Genomic DNA, 20,758 nt, shown 5'->3' with positions numbered 1-20,758 from the left:
GGCCTCCATCTGCGCTGTATATTTCTATGAGCGGGGCCTGAACCCAAAACCTTCTGAATCAGAGGCGAGAGCACTACCGCTGAGCCAAGGCTGTCAGCAAGCTGCGTACACTGACACTGCCTTTGCTGCCAGGATCCAGAACACCCGATGTGTTGATCTTCAGTAGTGTTGGTGCGCGAGTGGGATCCCGTGCATCGAAAATCTGCCACCAGCAGGGTTCTAAAGCGGCCTTTCACGACCTCCGGATGTCCCAAAGCGCTTTACAGCCAGCGAAGTACTTTTTTGAAGTGCAGTCACTGTTGTAATGTAGGGAAACGCGACAGCCAGCTTTGCGCACAGCAAGATCCCACAAACAACAGTGCCAAATCATCTGTTTTTAGTGAGTTGGATGAGGGATAAATATTCCCCCACAGGACACCGGGGAGAACTCCCCTGCTCTTCGAAGTAGTGCCACGGGGCTTTTACGTTTACCCGAGAGGGCAGACGGGTCCTCGGTTTAACGTCTCATCTCCGACGTTGCAGCGCTCCCTCAGTATTAGCACTGGGAGCGTCAGCCTGGATTATGGGCTCGAGTCTCTGGGGTGGGACTTGAGCCCACGACCTCGTGACCCGGAGGCGAGAGTGCGGCCCACTGAGCCACAGCTAACGGTTGCAACCAGTAGCGCTGAACCTGTCCATTCTCTCGGGATTTGACTGGATGCGCTGTGCATTCCCAGCGTTTTCCGGTTTAGACGACGCTTCTGACCTTAACTGAGGCTGGTGTTCTGGCTCGGGCATTTGAATTCCTCCTTTTTATAATTGGTGTTTTTTTTTGTCTGGGCTGGGTGCCCTGGGGCTGGGGAGGGATACAAGGAATCGGCCTGTTGCAACAAAATATTAAATTCTAATGTGGGGAGGGGGGAGAGGAAGAGAATTAGACTTTTACCTTCCTCTGCCCAACCTGTCCCCCTCTCCCAAACTCAGTACACTGGAGCACAATTTAAGCAGCTAACTTTTAACCTGGATTTTTGAGGAGACCGGGGATGGGGGAAGAAAGAGTTGTAAGGTCGAAAAATATTTGATTGTCAATTGTTTTTGTTTCGATCCATCTATTGTCCTCCCAGCACTGTTGTAAATTGGGCGTTTCTTCATCCTCCTAATCATTGAAAGCTGACTGTCCCACCTGAGTTATTGAACCTGTCGCTCTGGTTTCATTCAGTCAGAGTTTCCACGCCACTTTTTTAAAAAAAAAATTGTTTTTATTCTGAGAAAGAAAGGCAGGCCAAGGCCCACAGTGCAAACACCAAGGGCAGGAGAGAGGAGGAGAGAATATGAGATTAGTTCAGAAGCTAGGAGACGCCAAGCTTGCGTACGATTAGTAGGATTTGGAGGGGGAGGGCCTGGCAAGTACCCAGGGCACAGGATTATCCCTGTCTCTATGGGGGCTCCTTTAGGGTTGCCAACTCTGGTTGGACGTGCTCCTGGAGGCTTTGTCGCATGACCTCCCGCACACGCACGCACACACACACACACACACACACACACTCCAACCATTGGTCGCCCGACACATCAATCCTTGCAGCGCGCTGCCTTCCCAGAGCCAATTGGGAAGCGAACAGATTCTTTGTTGCCCGATTGGATAATTCTTGACTGCCAAATCAAACGGCCTTCTTTCCCATTTCCACAATGTTTTTTACACACACACACACACACACACACACTATAGTTTTTTTTCTCCCGGGACGCTCGCATCTGTGCCCGGGAGATTAATTCCTGGAGACTCCAGGACAATCCAGGAGGGTTGGCAACCCTAGAGCCCTTTTGCTGCAGCTTCCCTCTTGATTTAGCTGCCTGCGCACCCCTTGCCTGTTTTCTCTCGGCAGATGTTGATGTGGGCAGCTGTGGCCTGTTTCGAATCAGCACCAATTATCAAAGTATTCAGGGAATGTTTCAAGACACATTCTCTGCAACGCTTTCTTGGCAGATGCCACTTTATGTAATTAAAAAAAGAAAACGAAATCTGGTTGGGCCCCAGCTGGAGTATTGTGTCCAATTCTGCAAACCACACTTTAGGAAGGATGTCAAGGCCTTAAAGAGGGTGCGGAGGACAATTATTGGAATGGTACCAGGGATGAGGGACTTCAGTTATGTGGAGAGACTGGAAAAGCTGGGATCGTTCTCCTTAGAACAGAGAAGGCTATGAGGAGATTTAATAGAGGTGTTCAAAATCATGAAGGGTTTTGATAGAGTAAATAAGGAGAAACTGTTTCCACCGACAGGAGGGTCGGTAACCAGAGGTCACAGATTTAAGGTAATTTGCAAAAGGGCCAGAGGTGAGATGAGGAGAATTTTTTTTTACGCAGTGAGTTGTTATGATCTGGAATGCGCTGCCTGAAAGGGCGGTGGAAGCAGATTCAATAGTAACTTTCAAAATGGAATTGGATAAATACTTGAAGGGGAGAAAATTTACAGGGCTATGGAGAAAGAGCAGGGGAGGAGTGGGCCGGCACAGGTAGGATGGACCGAATGGTCTCCTGTGCTGGGTGATTCTATAGTTTTCCTCTGCTCTCCTGATTCTTGCATTGTCTCTGTGAGATGAAGCTGAGATTACCTCCAGCCTGACGTCTCTCAACGCCTTGTGAGCCCACTGGAGCAATGCTCCCCGTCACCTTCAAGGCCAAACTGCACCTTCCACTTACCAGGTTGTGAGTTCTCTGAAGGGTGCGCCTTGTAAGAAATAGGAGTAGGCCATACGGCCCCTCGATCCTGCTCCGCCATTTAATCAGATCATGGCTGATCTTCGACCTCAACTCCAATTTCCCGCCCGATCCCCATATCCCTTGATTCCCCTAGAGTCCAAAAGTCGATCGATCTCAGCTTTGAATATACTCAACGACTGAGCATCCACAGCCCTCTGGGGTAGAGAATTCCAAAGATTCACAACCCCCTGAGTGAAGAAATTCCTCCTCATCTCGGACCTAAATGGCCGACCCCTTATCCAGAGACTATGCCCCCTAGTTCCGGACTCTCCTCGGATTCAGGGGTCCTCTCGCTGTGTGGAAACTGGAGTCACCTTTGTGTTCAGCCCCTCGATCCTGCTCTGCCATTCAATTAGATCATGGCTGATTTGTACCTTAACTCCATTTACCAGCCTTTGATGGGGCTTTTGCTCTGTATCCCTTGATTCTTAAAGCTTGGTGGGAAAGTAAGGAAGAAGCAAAGAGTTTGCAAAGGGATACAGACAGGTTAAGTGAGTGGGCAAGAAGGTGGCAGATGGAGTATAATGTGGGGAAATGTGAGGTTATTCAATTTGGTAGGCATTTTAACATTTTTAAATGTTAAGAAACTATTAAATGTTGGTATTCAGAGGGATTTGGGTGTCCTTGTACGTGAAACACAGGAAGTTAACATGCAGGTACAGCAAGCAATTACGAAGGCAAATGGTATGTTGGCCTTTATTGCAAGGGGTTGGGGTACAAGAGTAAGAAGTCTTGTTGCAATTGTACAGGGCTTTGGTGAGACCTCACCTGGAGTATTGTGTACAGTTTTGGTCTCTATCTAAGGAAGGATATACTCGCCTTAGAGGCGGTGCAACGAAGGTTCACTAGATTAATTCCTGGGATGAGAGGATTGACCTATGAGGAGAGATTGAGCAGAATGGGCCTATATTCTCTGGAGTTTAGAAGAATGAGAGGTGATCTTATTGAAACAGATATGATTCTTAGAGGGCTGATAGAGTAGATGCTGAGAGGATGTTTCCCCTGGCTGGAGAGTCTAGAACTAGGGGTCATAGTCTCAGGATAAGGGGTCGGACATTTAGGACCGAGATGAGGAGGAATTTCTTCACTCAGGGTTGTGAATCTTTGGAATTCTCTACCCCAGAGGGCTGTGAATGCTCAGTCATTGAGTATATTCAAGGCTGAGATCGATAGATTTTTGGACTTTAAGGAATATGGGGATCGGGCGGGAAAGTGGAGTTGAGGTCGAAGATCAGCCTCGATCTGATTGGGTGGCGGAGCAGGCCCGAGGGGCCGTGTGGCCCACTCCTGCTCCTATTTATTATGTTCTGATGTTCCCTGACCGAACAAAAATCTATCAATCTCAGTCTTAAAAACTTCAGTTGACTCCGTGCGTCCACAGCCTTGTGTGAATAGTGCTTCCTGATTTCACCCCTGAACAGCCTTAGCTCTATTTTTAAGATCGTGCCCCTCTTTCCCCCCCCCCCCCCAATAAACCTAAGCTGAATTAGGGATTTTTTTTTTAAGGGTTATAGGGGAAGAGTTGGGACGGAATCTGGTAACCAAAACATTCCTGTGCCCCAGCCGCCTGTACTAAAAGCTTTGTAAATCTCCGACACCCATTAAAGTATCAATCACAGTGCGGCAGAGATGTTGTTTACTGAGGGAGCCCCTTCGTGGCCCCACAGGCCGCAAGGGATTTCTATGAAGTTCGCTAATGATGGCCATGCAGAAATGTGTTTCTCATTCATAAACAGACTGACCTGGGGCAACAGCTTTTCCTTCTGTTTGGACTGTTTAATTATGCTTGAATTATTCTGCTCTGGCGGGGATTTGCCTTTGCCGTTTTATTCAAAAAAAAAAGTCTTCATTTTGTACTCAGCAAGGAAAGGGGCAGTAGTGCTGGGGAACGGAACGCTTTCCTAATAAACCGCATCAAACATTCCCGGGGCAGGTACAGCACGGGTTAGATACAGAGTAAAGCTCCCTCTACACTGTCCCATCAAACACTCCCAGGGCAGGTACAGCACGGGTTAGATACAGAGTAAAGCTCCCTCTACACTGCCCCATCAAACACTCCCAGGGCACGTACAGCACGGGTTAGATACAGAGTAAAGCTCCCTCTACACTGCCCCATCAAACACTCCCGGGGCAGGTACAGCACAGGTTAGATACAGAGTAAAGCTCCCTCTACACTGTCCCATCAAACACTCCCAGGGCAGGTACAGCACAGGTTAGATACAGAGTAAAGCTCCCTCTACACTGTCCCATCAAACACTCCCGGGGCAGGTACAGCACGGGTTAGATACAGAGTAAAGCTCCCTCTGCACTGTCCCATCAAACACTCCCAGGGCAGGTACAGCACAGGTTAGATACAGAGTAAAGCTCCCTCTACACTGTCCCATCAAACACTCCCAGGGCAGGTACAGCACGGGTTAGATACAGAGTAAAGCTCCCTCTACACTGTCCCATCAAACACTCCCAGGGCAGGTACAGCACGGGTTAGATACAGAGTAAAGCTCCCTCTACACTGACCCATCAAACACTCCCAGGGCAGGTACAGGGTTAGATACAGAGTAAAGCTCCCTCGACACTGTTCCATCAAACACTCCCAGGGCAGGTACAGCACGGGTTAGATACAGAATAAAGCTCCCTCTACACTGTCCCATCAAACACTCCCAGGGCAGGTACAGGGTTAAATGCAGAGTAAAGCTCCCTCTACACTGTCCCATCAAACACTCCTGTCATTACCCAGTCCTTTTTCTTTTGAATTTTCAATACTTTTTTTAAACCAGAGATTATCATAGCCTTTAAAACCCTTTGAAAGAAAGACTGGCTGTAGGGTTTGAACATATAATGTCAATTCGTTGCACTACTTGATCATTTGAGGGTCCTGTCAATGGTATTTGTTTATTTCTTGTATTTGATTAGTGGTTCACATGGTGCGAATAGGGGTGAATGTCAGTAACTACTGTGAGGAACATAGGAACAGGAGGAGGCCATTCAGCCCCTTGAGCCTGTTCCGCCGTTCAATTAATCATAGCTGATCTGTATCTTCACTCCTGTTACACGCCTTAGTTCCGTAACCCTTGATACCCTCACCCAATAAAAATCTATCAATCTCAGTTTTGAAATTTTCAATTGACCCCCAGCCTCAACAGCTTTTTGGGGGAGAGAGTTCCAGATTTCCACTCCCCTTTGTATGAAGAAGTGCTTCCTGACATCACCCCTGAATGGCCTGGCTCTAGTTTTAAGGTTATGCCCCCTTGTTCTGGACTCCCCTGCCTCCCCCCCCACACACCAGTGGGAATAGGTCACTTAGATTGGCATACGTCGAGAGGCTCGGGTCTCCTGATTGGAGTCGGCAACGCACGGGACGTGGGACAGGGTTTATTCTGCGGGTTTTCAGATTAATTCTTGATCCTTTTCCTCCTGCTCTTCAGCCCCATTGTGGATAAAGAGATAATTGAAGTGGGCAACCTGCAGTTTCAGGCCTTGTTCACCCCGGGCCACACGGTAGGCCACATGATCTACCTCCTGGATGGGAAGTCTCACAACGGTCCCGCTTGCCTCTTCTCCGGAGACCTGGTGTTCCTCTCCGGCTGCGGTAAGCACATGATCCACAGGGAGCGGCTCTTGCTTGTTGCTTTTCGAGGTTGTGGCACCTGCACAAGCGTTCTTTTTATTAAAGATAATCGTGATTAATGACATTGAATTTTACAGCACAGAAACAGGCCATTCGGCCCAACTGGTCCATGCCGGTGTTTATGCTCTTGGTGAGCCTCTTCCCTCCCTACTTCATCTCACCCTATCAGCATATCCTTCTATTCCTTTCTCCCTCGTGTACTTATCTAGCTTCCCCTTAAATGCAGCTATGCTATTCACCTCAACTACTCATTGTGGGAGCGAGTTCCACATTCTCACCACTCTCTGGGTAAAGAAGTTTCTCCTGAATTCCCTATTGGATTTATTAGTGACTCTCTTATAATTATGGCCCCTAGTTCTGGTCTCCCCCGCAAACGCAATCATCTTCTCTACGTCTACCCAATCAAACCCTTTCATTAATTTTAAAGACCTCTAGCAGGTCACCCCTCAGCCTTCTCTTTTCTGGAGAAAAGAGCCCCGGCCTGTTCAGCCTTTCCTGATAGGTATAAACCTCTCAGATTTACAAGGATGATACCAGAACTATCAGTGAACACCTTCACTTGACTCTCTGCCCATTAACTACATAAATGGGTCAAGCCGCTACCCAATGTAGCACTGATGTAGAAGGCCTCAGCTTCAAACTCCAGTCCGTGCTGAGTTAGTTGATCTCTGACAGGCTGGTAGTAGAAGGTTAAAGTGACCCCCGCCCCACCCCCCTTTTTGCTGGAGAGTGTTGAGTGTAGGTCAGGTCAGGCTTGACCCTGATGGTCAAATAGCACACTGACACTCACCTGTCCAGACTCTTGCAGGAATGAGGCCCAAGTGGACATGGTAATCGGGGCGGGGGTGGGGGTAACAGCCAGCGTCCGTGCAGACCAGAACAAGCCGGTGCCTTCAAGGCGACGAAGGGGAGAACGAACGAAAGAGCCGGACAGGAGAAAGACCTAACCGGTCCATTTAGCCTGTTCCACTACAGTCGTGATGCCTTGTGCCTACCCGCTAGGTGCCTTGTGATCCCCTGGGAGAGGCTAGAAGCAAAACCCAGGGCAAATTAGTGGGTAAATTCTTCTCTGATCCCTCTAGGATTTGACTGGCGAAACAGGCAGGCACATGGCAGATGAAATTTAACTCCGAGAAGTGCGAAGTGATTCATTTTGGCAGGAAGAATGAGGAGAGGCAATATAAACTAAATGATACAATTTTAAAGGGAGTGCAGGATCAGAGACACCTGGGGGTATATGTACACAAATCGTTGAAGGTGGCAGAACAAGTTGAGAGGCTGTTAAAAAGGCACACGGGATCCTGGGCTTTGTAAATAGAGGCGAGGAATTTATGCTAAACCTTTATAAATAATTTGTTAGGCTCCAGCTGGAGTATTGTGTTCAATTCTGGGCACCGCACTTTAGGAAGGATGTCAAGGCCTTAGAGAGGGGGCAGAGGAGATTTACTAGAATGGTACCAGGGATGAGGGACTTCAGTTACGTGGAGAGACTGGAGAAGCTGGGGTTGTTCTTGAGCGGAGCAGAGAAGGTTAAGGGGAGATTTGATATAAGTATTCAAAAGCATGAAAGGTTTTGATAGAGTAATTGGGGAGAAACTGTTTCCAGTGGCAGAAGAATTGATAACCAGAGGACACAGATTTAAGGTAATTTGACAAAAGAACCAGAAGCAACATGACGGGGGGGGGGGGGGGGAAATTATGTAGTGAGTTGTTATGATCTGGAATGCGCTGCCTGAAAGGGCGGTGGAAGCAGATTCAATAGTAACTTTCAAAAGGGAATTGGGTAAATAGTTGAAGGGGGAAATTTTGCAGGGCTATGGGGAAACAGCAGGGGAGTGGGACTAATTGGATAGCGCTTCAAAGAGCTGGTACAGGCACGATGGTTCGAACAGCTTCTGTGCTGTATCATTCTATGACTGTATTTTGATAAAGGGGGAGAGTTCGAAAGGATTAGTGGGTTTTGATGAGCACAGGAGTGAAGTCTGTCGCCACCAGGTGGCTGAACTTTGCATTGCTCTAAATAAGTACACCGGTTTGTTGCAGTGAGTGTACCATCTTGTTTTTATTAAGCTCTGCCAATGACTCAGTTTGTAAAGTCGAAGAAGAGCCTGCGCTGTAACCCGCGCGACTGCCGGTCTTTGCTGAGTTACTTTCCGGCGATGGATCGGGAGGGGGGGGGGGGGGGGATCACTGGATAGTGATCAGCAGCGAGAACCCTGGCCCATGTTCCCCCTACCAAACCAGCCAAATTGCCTCCTTCTGTGCTGTGTGATTCTATGAGGCATCAATTATTATATAATGAATGGGAGATTGGCCTTATTGTCCACCTCTAATAAATCGGGTTGACAGCAACTGCCTGCTATAAGTGGTGGGGGCCATAACACATTAAAAATCTATAAGGGCACTTTCTTTCTACAAAACCTTACTTTCTAGTATCGCATTTTGTCAGACTTTTTTTTTTGTCAGTTCTCTCTTTTGCGTTCTAAATTCCCATGATGACGTTTATAATGGAAACTGCCTCTGTGTAAACTTGTCACACTACAATTGTACCTTCCCGGGAACGAACGAGAGGAAAACGCAGGCCTGCCGTCATAAAATATCCCGCGTTCGTCGCTGCCCTCTTGTGACGCCCACTTCCTGTTGTGGTTTTTTGTTTTAAAAAACGCAGGCCGGATTTTCGAGGGGAGCTCCTCGCTGATGCTGTCCTCGCTGGACGTCGTGGGTACCCTAGGGGACGAGACGCTGCTGTGGCCAGGTAACGGAACCAAAACGCGAGAGAGTCCCCGATTTTGACACTTGAACTGCGCCGGGTTAGCTGATTTCAACCGAGGACGGTGTTGCTAAGGCCGGGGCAGGGGGGGGGGGGAGCCCTGAGCCCTGAGCCCTGAGCCCTGAGCCCTGAGCCCTGAGCCCTGAGCCCTGAGCCCTGAGCCCTGAGCCCTGAGCCCTGAGCCCTGAGCCCTGAGCCCTGAGCCCTGAGCCCTGAGCCCTGAGCCCTGAGCCCTGAGCCCTGAGCCCTGAGCCCTGAGCCCTGAGCCCTGAGCCCTGAGCCCTGAGCCCTGAGCCCATGGTCTGACTTTTGATCCATATAACTGCCTGTCTGAGAGTTGTGTCAATTTGCTCTAATCTCTCTCGATTTGTTTTTAACAAGGTTCTGGATAAAAACTGATGTTCATTGAATTTAACTCGGGCTTTTTGGAGGTCCAGCTTGTCCGTTCCCCCTCTTTTTTTTTTCCCCCCTCAACACTCTTGAGTTTTTGACACTGATAGTAGAACCTGAAAAAAAAACCCAGGCTGTTTTTAAAAAAAACTATTTGGGATCCTGGGCTTTATTAACAGAGGACACGGATTTAAGGTGATCAGCAAAAGAGCCAGAGGCGACTTGAGGAAAAAATTTTTTCACGCAACGAGTTGTGATGATCTGGAATGCGCTGCCTGAAAGGGCGGTGGACGCAGATTCAATAATAACTTTCAAAAGGGGATTGGATAAATACTTGAAGTGGAAAAATTTGTAGGGCTATGGGGAAAGAGCAGGGGAATGGGACTAATTGGATAGCTCTTCCAAAGAGCCGGCACAGGCATGATGGGCCGAATGGCCTCCTCCTGTGCTGTACCTACTATGATACTATGAAAAGTCAGATTTTAAATTTGGGCAGTAGAATTTTATGATGTAGGAGGCCATTCAGCCCATCACACCTATGTTGGAATAAGAACTGCCATTAGTGGTTCTTACCTATGCTGCAGCACAGCAGGTGAGCAGTCGGAATCGTCACTCCGGTATGCATTGCCCAGCACGTCCCCATCGTATTCGGTGAAATCCACCCCCCCCCACTTTCTGCCTCAATGCTGCTGATGGCAAGGCCAAGCCAAGCCAAGCCACTCCTGCCAGTGGTACCTGCTGTGCCTTTTTGGCTCCAATTTCTCTGTATTCAGGCTCAGGGATGACCGAGCAGAATTTGAGACCTTACTTTCATGCCAAATTCAGGAGAGAATCATTTTTTCCCCCCGACCCACTGGACCCCCTCCCCACCCTGGGAAAAAATCCATTAATTTAAGAGTTAGATTAAAGTAAAGCTCCCTCTACACCCTCCCATCATACACTCCCAGGGCAGGTAAAGCACGGGTTAGATACAGAGTAAAGCTCCCTCTACACTGTCCCGTCAAACACTCCCAGGGCAGGTAAAGCACGGGTTAGATACAGAGTAAAGCTCCCTCTACACTGTCCCATCAAACACTCCCAGGGCAGGTACAGCACGGGTTAGATACAGAGTAAAGCTCCCTCCACACTGTCCCATCAAACACTCCCAGGGCAGGTACAGCACGGGTTAGATACAGAGTAAAGCTCCCTCTACACTGTCCCATCAAACACTCCCAGGGCAGGTACAGCACGGGTTAGATACAGAGTAAAGCTCCCTCTACACTGTCCCGTCAAACACTCCCAGGGCAGGTAAAGCACGGGTTAGATACAGGGTAAAGCTCCCTCTACACTGTCCCATCAAACACTCCCAGGGCAGGTACAGCACGGGTTAGATACAGAGTAAAGCTCCCTCCACACTGTCCCATCAAACACTCCCAGGGCAGGTACAGCACGGGTTAGATACGGAGTAAAGCTCCCTCTACACTGTCCCATCAAACACTCCCAGGGCAGGTACAGCATGGGGTTAGATACAGAGTAAAGCTCCCTCCACACTGTCCCATCAAACACTCCCAGGGCAGGTACAGCACGGGTTAGATACAGAGTAAAGCTCCCTCCACACTGTCCCATCAAACACTTCCAGGGCAGGTACAGCACAGGTTAGATACAGAGTAAAGCTCCCTCCACACTGTCCCGTCAAACACTCCCAGGGCAGGTACAGCACGGGTTAGATGCAGAGTAAAGCTCCCTCCACACTGTCCCGTCAAACACTCCCAGGGCAGGTACAGCACGGGTTAGATACAGAGTAAAGCTCCCTCTACACTGTCCCATCAAACACTCCCAGGGCAGGTACAGCACGGCTTAGATACAGAGTAAAGCTCCCTCTACACTGTCCGATCAAACACTTCCAGGGCAGGTACAGCACAGGTTAGATACAGAGTAAAGCTCCCTCTACACTGTCCCATCAAACACTTCCAGGGCAGGTACAGCACAGGTTAGATACAGAGTAAAGCTCCCTCTACACTGTCCCATCAAACACTCCCAGGGCAGGTACAGCACGGGTTAGATACAGGGTAAAGCTCCCTCTACACTGTCCCATCAAACACTCCCAGGGCAGGTACAGCACGGGTTAGATACAGAGTAAAGCTCCCTCCACACTGTCCCATCAAACACTCCCAGGGCAGGTACAGCACGGGTTAGATACGGAGTAAAGCTCCCTCTACACTGTCCCATCAAACACTCCCAGGGCAGGTACAGCATGGGGTTAGATACAGAGTAAAGCTCCCTCCACACTGTCCCATCAAACACTCCCAGGGCAGGTACAGCACGGGTTAGATACAGAGTAAAGCTCCCTCCACACTGTCCCATCAAACACTTCCAGGGCAGGTACAGCACAGGTTAGATACAGAGTAAAGCTCCCTCCACACTGTCCCGTCAAACACTCCCAGGGCAGGTACAGCACGGGTTAGATGCAGAGTAAAGCTCCCTCCACACTGTCCCGTCAAACACTCCCAGGGCAGGTACAGCACGGGTTAGATACAGAGTAAAGCTCCCTCTACACTGTCCCATCAAACACTCCCAGGGCAGGTACAGCACGGCTTAGATACAGAGTAAAGCTCCCTCTACACTGTCCGATCAAACACTTCCAGGGCAGGTACAGCACAGGTTAGATACAGAGTAAAGCTCCCTCTACACTGTCCCATCAAACACTCCCAGGGCAGGTACAGCACGGGTTAGATACAGAGTAAAGCTCCCTCTACACTGTCCCATCAAACACTTCCAGGGCAGGTACAGCACAGGTTAGATACAGAGTAAAGCTCCCTCCACACTGTCCCATCAAACACTCCCAGGGCAGGTACAGCACGGGTTAGATACAGAGTAAAGCTCCCTCTACACTGTCCCGTCAAACACTCCCAGGGCAGGTAAAGCACAGGTTAGATACAGGGTAAAGCTCCCTCTACACTGTCCCATCAAACACTCCCAGGGCAGGTACAGCACGGGTTAGATACAGAGTAAAGCTCCCTCCACACTGTCCCATCAAACACTCCCAGGGCAGGTACAGCACGGGTTAGATACGGAGTAAAGCTCCCTCTACACTGTCCCATCAAACACTCCCAGGGCAGGTACAGCACGGGGTTAGATACAGAGTAAAGCTCCCTCTACACTGTCCCATCAAACACTCCCAGGGCAGGTGCAGCACGGGTTAGATACAGAGTAAAGCTCCCTCCACACTGTCCCGTCAAACACTCCCAGGGCAGGTACAGCACGGGTTAGATACAGAGTAAAGCTCCCTCCACACTGTCCCATCAAACACTTCCAGGGCAGGTACAGCACAGGTTAGATACAGAGTAAAGCTCCCTCTACACTGTCCCATCAAACACTCCCAGGGCAGGTAAAGCACGGGTTAGATACAGAGTAAAGCTCCCTCCACACTGTCCCATCAAACACTCCCAGGGCAGGTACAGCACGGGTTAGATACAGAGTAAAGCTCCCTCCACACTGTCCCATCAAACACTCCCAGGGCAGGTACAGCACGGGTTAGATACGGAGTAAAGCTCCCTCTACACTGTCCCATCAAACACTCCCAGGGCAGGTACAGCACGGGTTAGATACAGAGTAAAGCTCCCTCCACACTGTCCCGTCAAACACTCCCAGGGCAGGTACAGCACGGGTTAGATGCAGAGTAAAGCTCCCTCCACACTGTCCCGTCAAACACTCCCAGGGCAGGTACAGCACGGCTTAGATACAGAGTAAAGCTCCCTCTACACTGTCCCATCAAACACTCCCAGGGCAGGTACAGCACGGGTTTGATACAGAGTAAAGCTCCCTCTACACTGTCCCATCAAACACTCCCAGGGCAGGTACAGCACGGGTTAGATACAGAGTAAAGCTCCCTCTACACTGTCCCATCAAACAGTCCCAGGTGAAAATTAGTACAAAACCGACTTTTTAGTTATTCTTCAGTATGAAAGAGGATAATCGCGTCTCTTTTGTTTCCATGGACTGTATAGAAGCCCTGGGTGCCATGTGTAATGTTTAAATCCAGGTTGTCATTAATTGGCAAATGTCTCCTGGATACTGACGGTTGTTGGGTGTTCCAAATCAGGATTTGTCCACCAGCGAGGCAACAGCACTTGGAAAAACAGCCCCATCCAAACCACCCGTCCTTCGTAGTTGAACTAGAACAAACCAGAGATTGACTTGCCATTGTGTCCACGGGAGTGTAGTTTGGTGCAGGAGCCTTCGTGCTACCTCCCTTGATTGAACTGTCCCTGTTCTTCCGTCTCCAGGTCATGAATATGCACAAGATAACCTCATGTTTGCTGCTTCGGTTGAACCGGACAATCCTGCTATCTTCAACAAACTTGACTGGGTACTGCACCAGAGGCACGAGAAGCGTTGCACAGTGAGTATAAGTGTCTAAATGTCTAAGTGTCAGTTGCAGGGGCAGTCTGTAAACACCATGTATTATTGTTCAATATGTATAAATGCGTAGGCTTCAAGGAGATCTTGAAACATTTGCCTGAGGAAGGAGAAAATCTCCGAAAGCTTGTGAATTTAAAATAAAATTGCTGGACTATAACTTGGTGTTGTAAAATTGTTTACAAGTGAGTATAAGAAAGACTTTACATGGAATTACATCGAGTCTACAGCACAGAAACGGGCCATTCGGCCCAACTGGCCTATGCCGGAGTTTATGCTCCACTCGAGCCTCCTCCCTCCCTACTTCATCTCACCCTATCAGCGTATCCTTCTACTCGTTTCTCCCTCAAGTACTTATCTAGCTTGCCCTTAAATACATCTGTGCTGTTCACCTCAACTAATCTTTGTGGTAGCGAGTTCCACATTCTAACCCACTCTCCGGGTAAAGAAGTTTCCCCTGAATTCCCTATTGGATTTATTAGTGACTATCTTATAGAACCATAGAAAAGATACAGCACAGAAGGGGGCCATTCGGCCCATCGTGTCCGCGCCGGCTCGAAGAACAACCAGGTGCCCGTTCTAATCCCACCTTCCAGCACCCGGTCCGTAGCCCTGCAGCTTACAGCACTTTAGGTGCAGGTCCAGGTACTTTTTAAGAGTTGAGGGTCCCTGCCTCTACCACCAATTCGGGCAGCGAATTCCATACACCCACCACCCTCTGGGTAAAAAAGTCTTTCCTCGTGTCCCCTCTAATCCTTCCACCAATCTGCTTACATCTGTGTCCTCTAGTTCTTGAACTGTCTGCTAGGGGAAACAGGTACTTCCTGTCTGCTCTATCTGGGCCCCTCAGAATTTTGTACACCTCAATCAAATCTCCCCTCAGCCTCCTCTGCTCCAAGGAAAACAACCCCAGCTTATCCAATCTCTCCTCGTAGCTGCAATTTTCAAGCCCTGGCAACATTCTTGTAAATCTTCTCCGCATTCTCTCCAGAGCAATTACATCCTTCCTGTAATGCGGTGATCAGAACTGCGCACAATACTCCAGCTGTGGCCTTACCAGCGTTTTATACAGCTCTATCATTACATCCCTGTTTTTGTATTCTATACCTCGGCTAATAACGGAGAGCATTCCGTATGCCTTCTTCACGACCTTATCTACCTGTACTGCCACCTTCAGGGACCTGTGCACATGCACTCCAAGGTCTCTCACTTCCTCTACCCCTCTCAATATATTCCCGTTTACTGCGTATTCCCTTTCACTGTTTGCCCTCCCTAAGTGCATTACCTCACACTTCTCCGGGTTGAACTCCATTTGCCACTTTTCCGCCCACTCCACCAACCCATTGATATCTTTATATGTTTGATATGTTTATGGCCCCTAGTATTGGAAAACATCTTTCCACACCTACCCTTCAATAATTTTAAAGACCTCTTTCAGGTCACCCCTCAGCCGCCTTTTCTAGAGAAAAGAGCCCCGGCCTCAGCCTTTCCTGATAGTTATATCCTCTCAGTTCTGGTGTCACTTGTAAATCTTTTTTGCACCTTCTCCAGTGCCTCCATATCCTTTTTATAATATGGAGACCAGAACTATGCACAGTGCTCCAAATGTGGTCTAACCAAGGTTCTGTACAAGTTTAACATAACTTCTCTGCTTTTCAATTCTATCCCTCTCAAAAGAACTTGCATTTATACAGCACCTTTCACAACCTCAGGAGATCCCAAAGCACCTTGCAGCCAATGAAGTACTTTTTTGAAGTGTAGTCACTGTTGTAATGTAGGAAACGCGGCAGCCAATTTGTGCACAGCAAGATCCCACAAACAGCAATGTGATAATAGCCAGATAATCTCTCTTTTCTCTTGTTTGTTGAGGGTTAAATATTGACCAGGGCACCGGGGAGAACGGCCATGCTCTTTGAAATAGTGGCATGGTGTCTTTTTTATTTCCACCTGAGAGGGCAGAAGGGGCCTCTGTTTAATGTCTCATCTGAAAGGCGGCACCTCTGACATTGTAGCACTCCCTCAGTGCTGCATTGGGAGTGTCAGCTGGACCTTGTGTTTAAGTCCCTGGTAAATATAGTCAAGTAGGGAATATCTGCATTCGGACACGAGATGGGCAGTGTAAAAACTCAGCACCCTGTTATGGCCTCGAAGCCCATAAAGCTGTCCCAAGGTGCTTGTGGTTTTCACATCTTCACACTCTCTCTTCCCTTGGAGAATCGTGTGAAGTGGTGGAAGGATTCACAGGCTGGCCTATCAGTCTGACAACGCTGCTTCCAATGGGGTGGTTGGTCCCATCCGGCGGGAGGGTTTTATGGGCTCCCACAACCCCATACGAAGAGAGGGGGGCCACCCACACCCACCAGACGCGAGCATCCCGCTGGATGTCAACCCATAACTCAGAGTCCAGGCTCCCCTCGCTGGGGCGGCCCGAACCCTGCGCCTTCTGACTCAGAGAGGTGGGAATGCTAACCATTAATTCAAAGGCTGGCTCCCGTCCTGAGGTCACATGGTGTAAGTCGCGGTGCTGATGAAGGCTGTACACCGGAAGTGTTCAACCTGCCTTTTCTCTGCCGGCTGCTGAATGACTTGTGTGTTTCCAGCGTTTTCTTTCTTCCCACCCTCCCCCTGCCCTGTCCCACTAATGGAAATGCTGTCTCTTGTTCCATGGTCACCCTCCAGTATCTCTTCCCACGTGTCCATTCTTACATAAGAACATAAGAAATAGAAGCAGGAGTAGGCCAATCTGCCCCTCGAGCCTGCTCCGCCATTTAATAAGATCATGGCTGATCTGATCCTAACCTCAAATCTAAATTCGTGTCCAATTTCCTGCCCGCTCCCCGTAACCCCTAATTCCCTTTTTTCTTCTAGGAAACTGTCTATTTCTGTTTTAAATTTATTTAATGATGTAGCTTCCTGGGGCAGCAAATTCCACAGACCTACCACCCTCTGAGTGAAGAAGTTTCTCCTCATCTCAGTTTTGAAAGAGCAGCCCCTTTATTCTAAGATTATGCCCCCTAGTTCTAGTTTCACCCATCCTTAATGTGTGAACACCAGACTTGTGAAAATTGTGGGGTTATTTGACCACGGGGGCTTCACGTCCTGGCCCAGTTCTGTCCCTCGACACTCACACGTGCAGGAGTCGCTGGAATATGACCAGGGGACCGGGAACCCGAACTAACCTTCCCATTTCTAGCCGCGTCCGATCGTCGACTTCTGCCCCTCGTTTTATGCCCCTCACGACTGTTTTTTTGCTTGTTGCAGTGCCCGTCGACAATCGGCGAAGAGAAAGAGTACAACCCGTTCTTGCGAACCCACTCCGCGGATCTGCACGAAGCCCTCGGGATCCAGCGGGTGGCTAACGAAGACTCGACTCGCTTCAGATCCAGGGTCCTGGAGGAGGTCCGCAAGCGTAAAGATATTTTCAATTATAGATAGCATTCCGAAGAGACGCTATTTTCCCTTCCATTCTCTCTTTTCCCCCCCCCCCCTCTTTCTTCCTCTCTTCTCTCTCCTTCCCTTCTCCCTCTCTCCCCCCACCCACCCACCCTTTCTCTGTACAGGAAACTCTTAAGAACATGCAACTAAGGATCATGGGGAAACTTGAGCAAAGAACATTCCAGAAGGTTGCATGAAACCCCGAATCACTCTCTACGTCTGCAATGTCCTGGTCTTATTGTGATCGAATTAGTCTGTTGTTTGATCAAATAGGGAACTTTTGCTGCCGTATAATTCCCTCCATACTGTAAATATCAAGTTCTATCTTTTTTTTATGTGAAGTACTGTAATATCAGGTGCGCGTGCGTGCGTGTCGCACCTGTGTATAGGTTGCATCTCTATCATGGTTGCTGTTCAGATTTTTTTTTTTCAGAAAAGAAAATTAGTCGCATTGGTGTGTAAGTTGCTCTCCCTTTATTTATAGATCACCAAAAACAAACAAACCTGCGTGAAGGTACGAGGATTTCCCAGAATTTATTGTTCATGAAGCAGTTACCGCTAAAAACTCAAATACAGGATATGTCTGCCTCAGTTTGCCGAGTTTTCTTTTTTAGCCAAGGAGGGACAGGTATTAAGGCACCACCAAGTAAAACCAGAATGCAAAATCTCATCTGCTTGCCGTAAGGCCCCATGTAACCTGAATTTCTAGTTCACACTGGTCATAGCAGATAGTTGCTGCTCGTTTGGCACTGAATTGATGTTCTGAGATGCCACAGGTTCGCTGGTGTGGAAACAGGAACATATCACACCAGTACAATGGGCGGTTCTATTCCAAGGTTCGGGATGAGGCATGTCGGGGCAGAATGGAGGGAGATTAACTCAGTCTAAGCCATGCTGTATCTGCCCTGGGAGTGTTTGATGGGACAGTGCAGAGGGAGCTTTACTCTGTATCTAACCCGTGCTGTACCTGCCCTGGGAGTGTTTGATGGGACAACGTAGAGGGAGCTTTACTCTGTGTCTAACCCGTGCTGTACCTGCCCCGGGAGTGTTTACATAGAAACATAGAAAATAGGAGCAAGAGTAGGCCATTCGGCCCTTTGGGCCTGCTCCGCCATTCAAAATGATCATGGCTGATCGTCTAACTCAGTACCCTGTTCCTGCTTTTTCCTCATATCCCTTGATCCCTTTAGCATTAAGAAATATATCTATCTCCTTCTTGAATACATCTAATGACTTGGCCTTCACTGCCTTCTGTGGGAGAGAATTCCACAGGTTCACCACCCTCTGAGTGAAGAAATTTCTCCTCATCTCTGTTCTAAATGGCATACCCCGTATCCTGAGACTCTGACCCCTGGTTCTGGACTCCCCAGCCATCGGGAACATCCTCCCTGCATCTAGTCTGTCTAGTCCTGTTAGAATTTTATATGTTTCGATGAGATCACCTCTCATTCTTCCAAACTCTAGTGAATATAGGCCTAGTCGACCCAATCTCTCCTCATACGTCAGTCCTGCCATCCCAGGAATCAGTCAGGTAAACCTTCGTTGCACTCCCTCCATGGCAAGGACATCCTTCCTCAGATAAGGAGACCAAAACTGCACACAATACTCCAGATGTGGTCTCACCAAGGCCCTGTATAACTGCAGTAAGACATCCCTGCTCCTGTACTCAAATCCTCTTGCAATGAAGGCCAACATACCATTCGCCTTCCTAACTGCTTGCTGCACCTGAATGCTTGCTTTCAACGACTGGTGTACAAGGACATCCAGGTCTCGTTGCACCTCCCCTTTTCCCAATCTATCACCATTCAGATAATAATCTGCCTTTCTGTTTTTACAACCAAAGTGGATAACCTCACATTTATCCATGTTATACTGCATCTGCCATGTTCTTGCCCACTCACCCAACTTGTCTAAATCACATTGGAGTCTCTTTGCATCCTCCTCACAGCTCACATTCCACCCCAGCTTTGTGTCATCTGCAAACTTGGAAATGTTACATTCCGTTCCCTCATCCAAATCGTTGATATATATTGTGAATAGCTGGGGCCCAAGCACTGATCCCTGTGGTACCCCACTAGTCACTGCCTGCCACCTGGAAAAAGACCCGTTTATTCCTACTCTCTGTTTCCTGTCTGTCAACCAATTCTCAATCCATGCCAGTATATTCCCCCCAATCCCATGTGCTTTAATTTTGCACACTGACCTCTTGTGTGGGACCTTATCAAAAGCCTTCTGAAAATCCAAATACATCACATCCACTGGTTCTCCCCTATCTATTCTACTAGTTACATCCTCATAAAACTCCAGTAGATTAGTTAAGCATGATTTCCCTTTCATAAACCCATGCTGACTTTGTCCAATCCCATTAATGCCCTCCAAGTGTTTTGTTATCACATCTTTTATAATGGACTCTAGCATTTTCCCCACTACTGATGTTAGGCTAACTGGTCTGTAATTCCCTGTTTTTTCTCTCCTTTTTTAAATAGTGGGGTTACATTTGCCACCCTCCAATCTGTAGAAACTGTTCCAGAGTCTATAGAATTTTGGAAGATGATCACCAATGCAGCCACTATTTCCAGGGCCACTTCCTTTAGTACTCTGGGATGTAGATTGTCAGGCCCTGGGGATTTGTCAGCCTTTAGCCCCATTAATTTCCCGAGCACGATTATTTGTGTCCTCCTTTGTGAAGACAGAAGCAAAATATGTGTTTAATTGTTCTGCCATTTCTTTGTTCCCCATTTCTGACTGTAAGGGACCTACATTTGTCTTCACTAATCTTCTTCTCTTGACATATTTATAGAAGCTTTTACAGTCAGTTTTTATGTTCCCTGCTAGTTTACTCTCATACTCTATTTTTCCCCTTAATCAATCTCTTTGTCCTCCTTTGCTGAATTCGGAACTGCTCCCAATCCTCTGGCTTGACTCTTTTTCTGGCAATTTTATATGTCTCCTCTTTGGATCTAATACTTTCCCTAATTTCTTTTGTAAGCCATGGTTGAGCCACCTTTCCTGTTTTATTTTTGCGCCAGACAGGAATGAATAATTGTTGTAATTCCTGTACACTTTCTTTAAATATTAGCCATTGCCTATCCACCGTCATCCCTTTTAGTAAAGTTCCCCAATCCTAGCTAACTTATGCCTTATACTTTCGTAATTTCCTTTATTTAGATTCAGAACCCTAGTTTTGAATTCAACTACTTCACTCTCCATCTTAATGAGGAATTCTATCATGTTATGGTCGCTCTTCCCTAAGGGACCCCGCACAACAAGATTTTTAATTAATCCTTTCTCATTGCACAATACCCAGTCTAGGATCACCTATTCTCTAGTTTGGTGGGACTGTGTAGCTTTACTCTGTATCTGCCTGACCTACGAGTGCTTAGTGCTGACATTGGGAGCCTG

General features: G+C 48.2%; 1 protein-coding gene across 2 annotated transcripts in view; it reads left to right on the top strand.

Annotated features, from left to right (window-relative positions):
- Positions 1-17,947, top strand: part of pnkd (PNKD metallo-beta-lactamase domain containing) — a 41,000-nt gene extending 23,053 nt beyond the window's left edge. The window contains exons 6-10 of one of the 2 annotated variants that reach the window (XM_067986998.1): positions 6,161-6,324; positions 9,032-9,118; positions 13,789-13,904; positions 17,183-17,320; positions 17,841-17,947. In XM_067986998.1, coding sequence (XP_067843099.1) covers positions 6,161-6,324; positions 9,032-9,118; positions 13,789-13,904; positions 17,183-17,320; positions 17,841-17,903 — 568 coding nt within the window. In that variant the 3' untranslated portion in view covers positions 17,904-17,947. Of the gene's footprint in view, positions 1-6,160; positions 6,325-9,031; positions 9,119-13,788; positions 13,905-17,182 lie in introns of both variants that reach the window. The other variant, XM_067986999.1, reaches the window with a different exon arrangement.
- Positions 17,948-20,758: the final 2,811 nt, after the last annotated feature.

The sequence above is a fragment of the Heptranchias perlo genome, chromosome 7, assembly GCF_035084215.1.
Source record: "Heptranchias perlo isolate sHepPer1 chromosome 7, sHepPer1.hap1, whole genome shotgun sequence".
Lineage (NCBI taxonomy): Eukaryota > Metazoa > Chordata > Chondrichthyes > Hexanchiformes > Hexanchidae > Heptranchias > Heptranchias perlo.
Note: the sequence above shows the minus strand (reverse complement) of the source record. Positions and strands in the feature narration are given on the sequence as shown.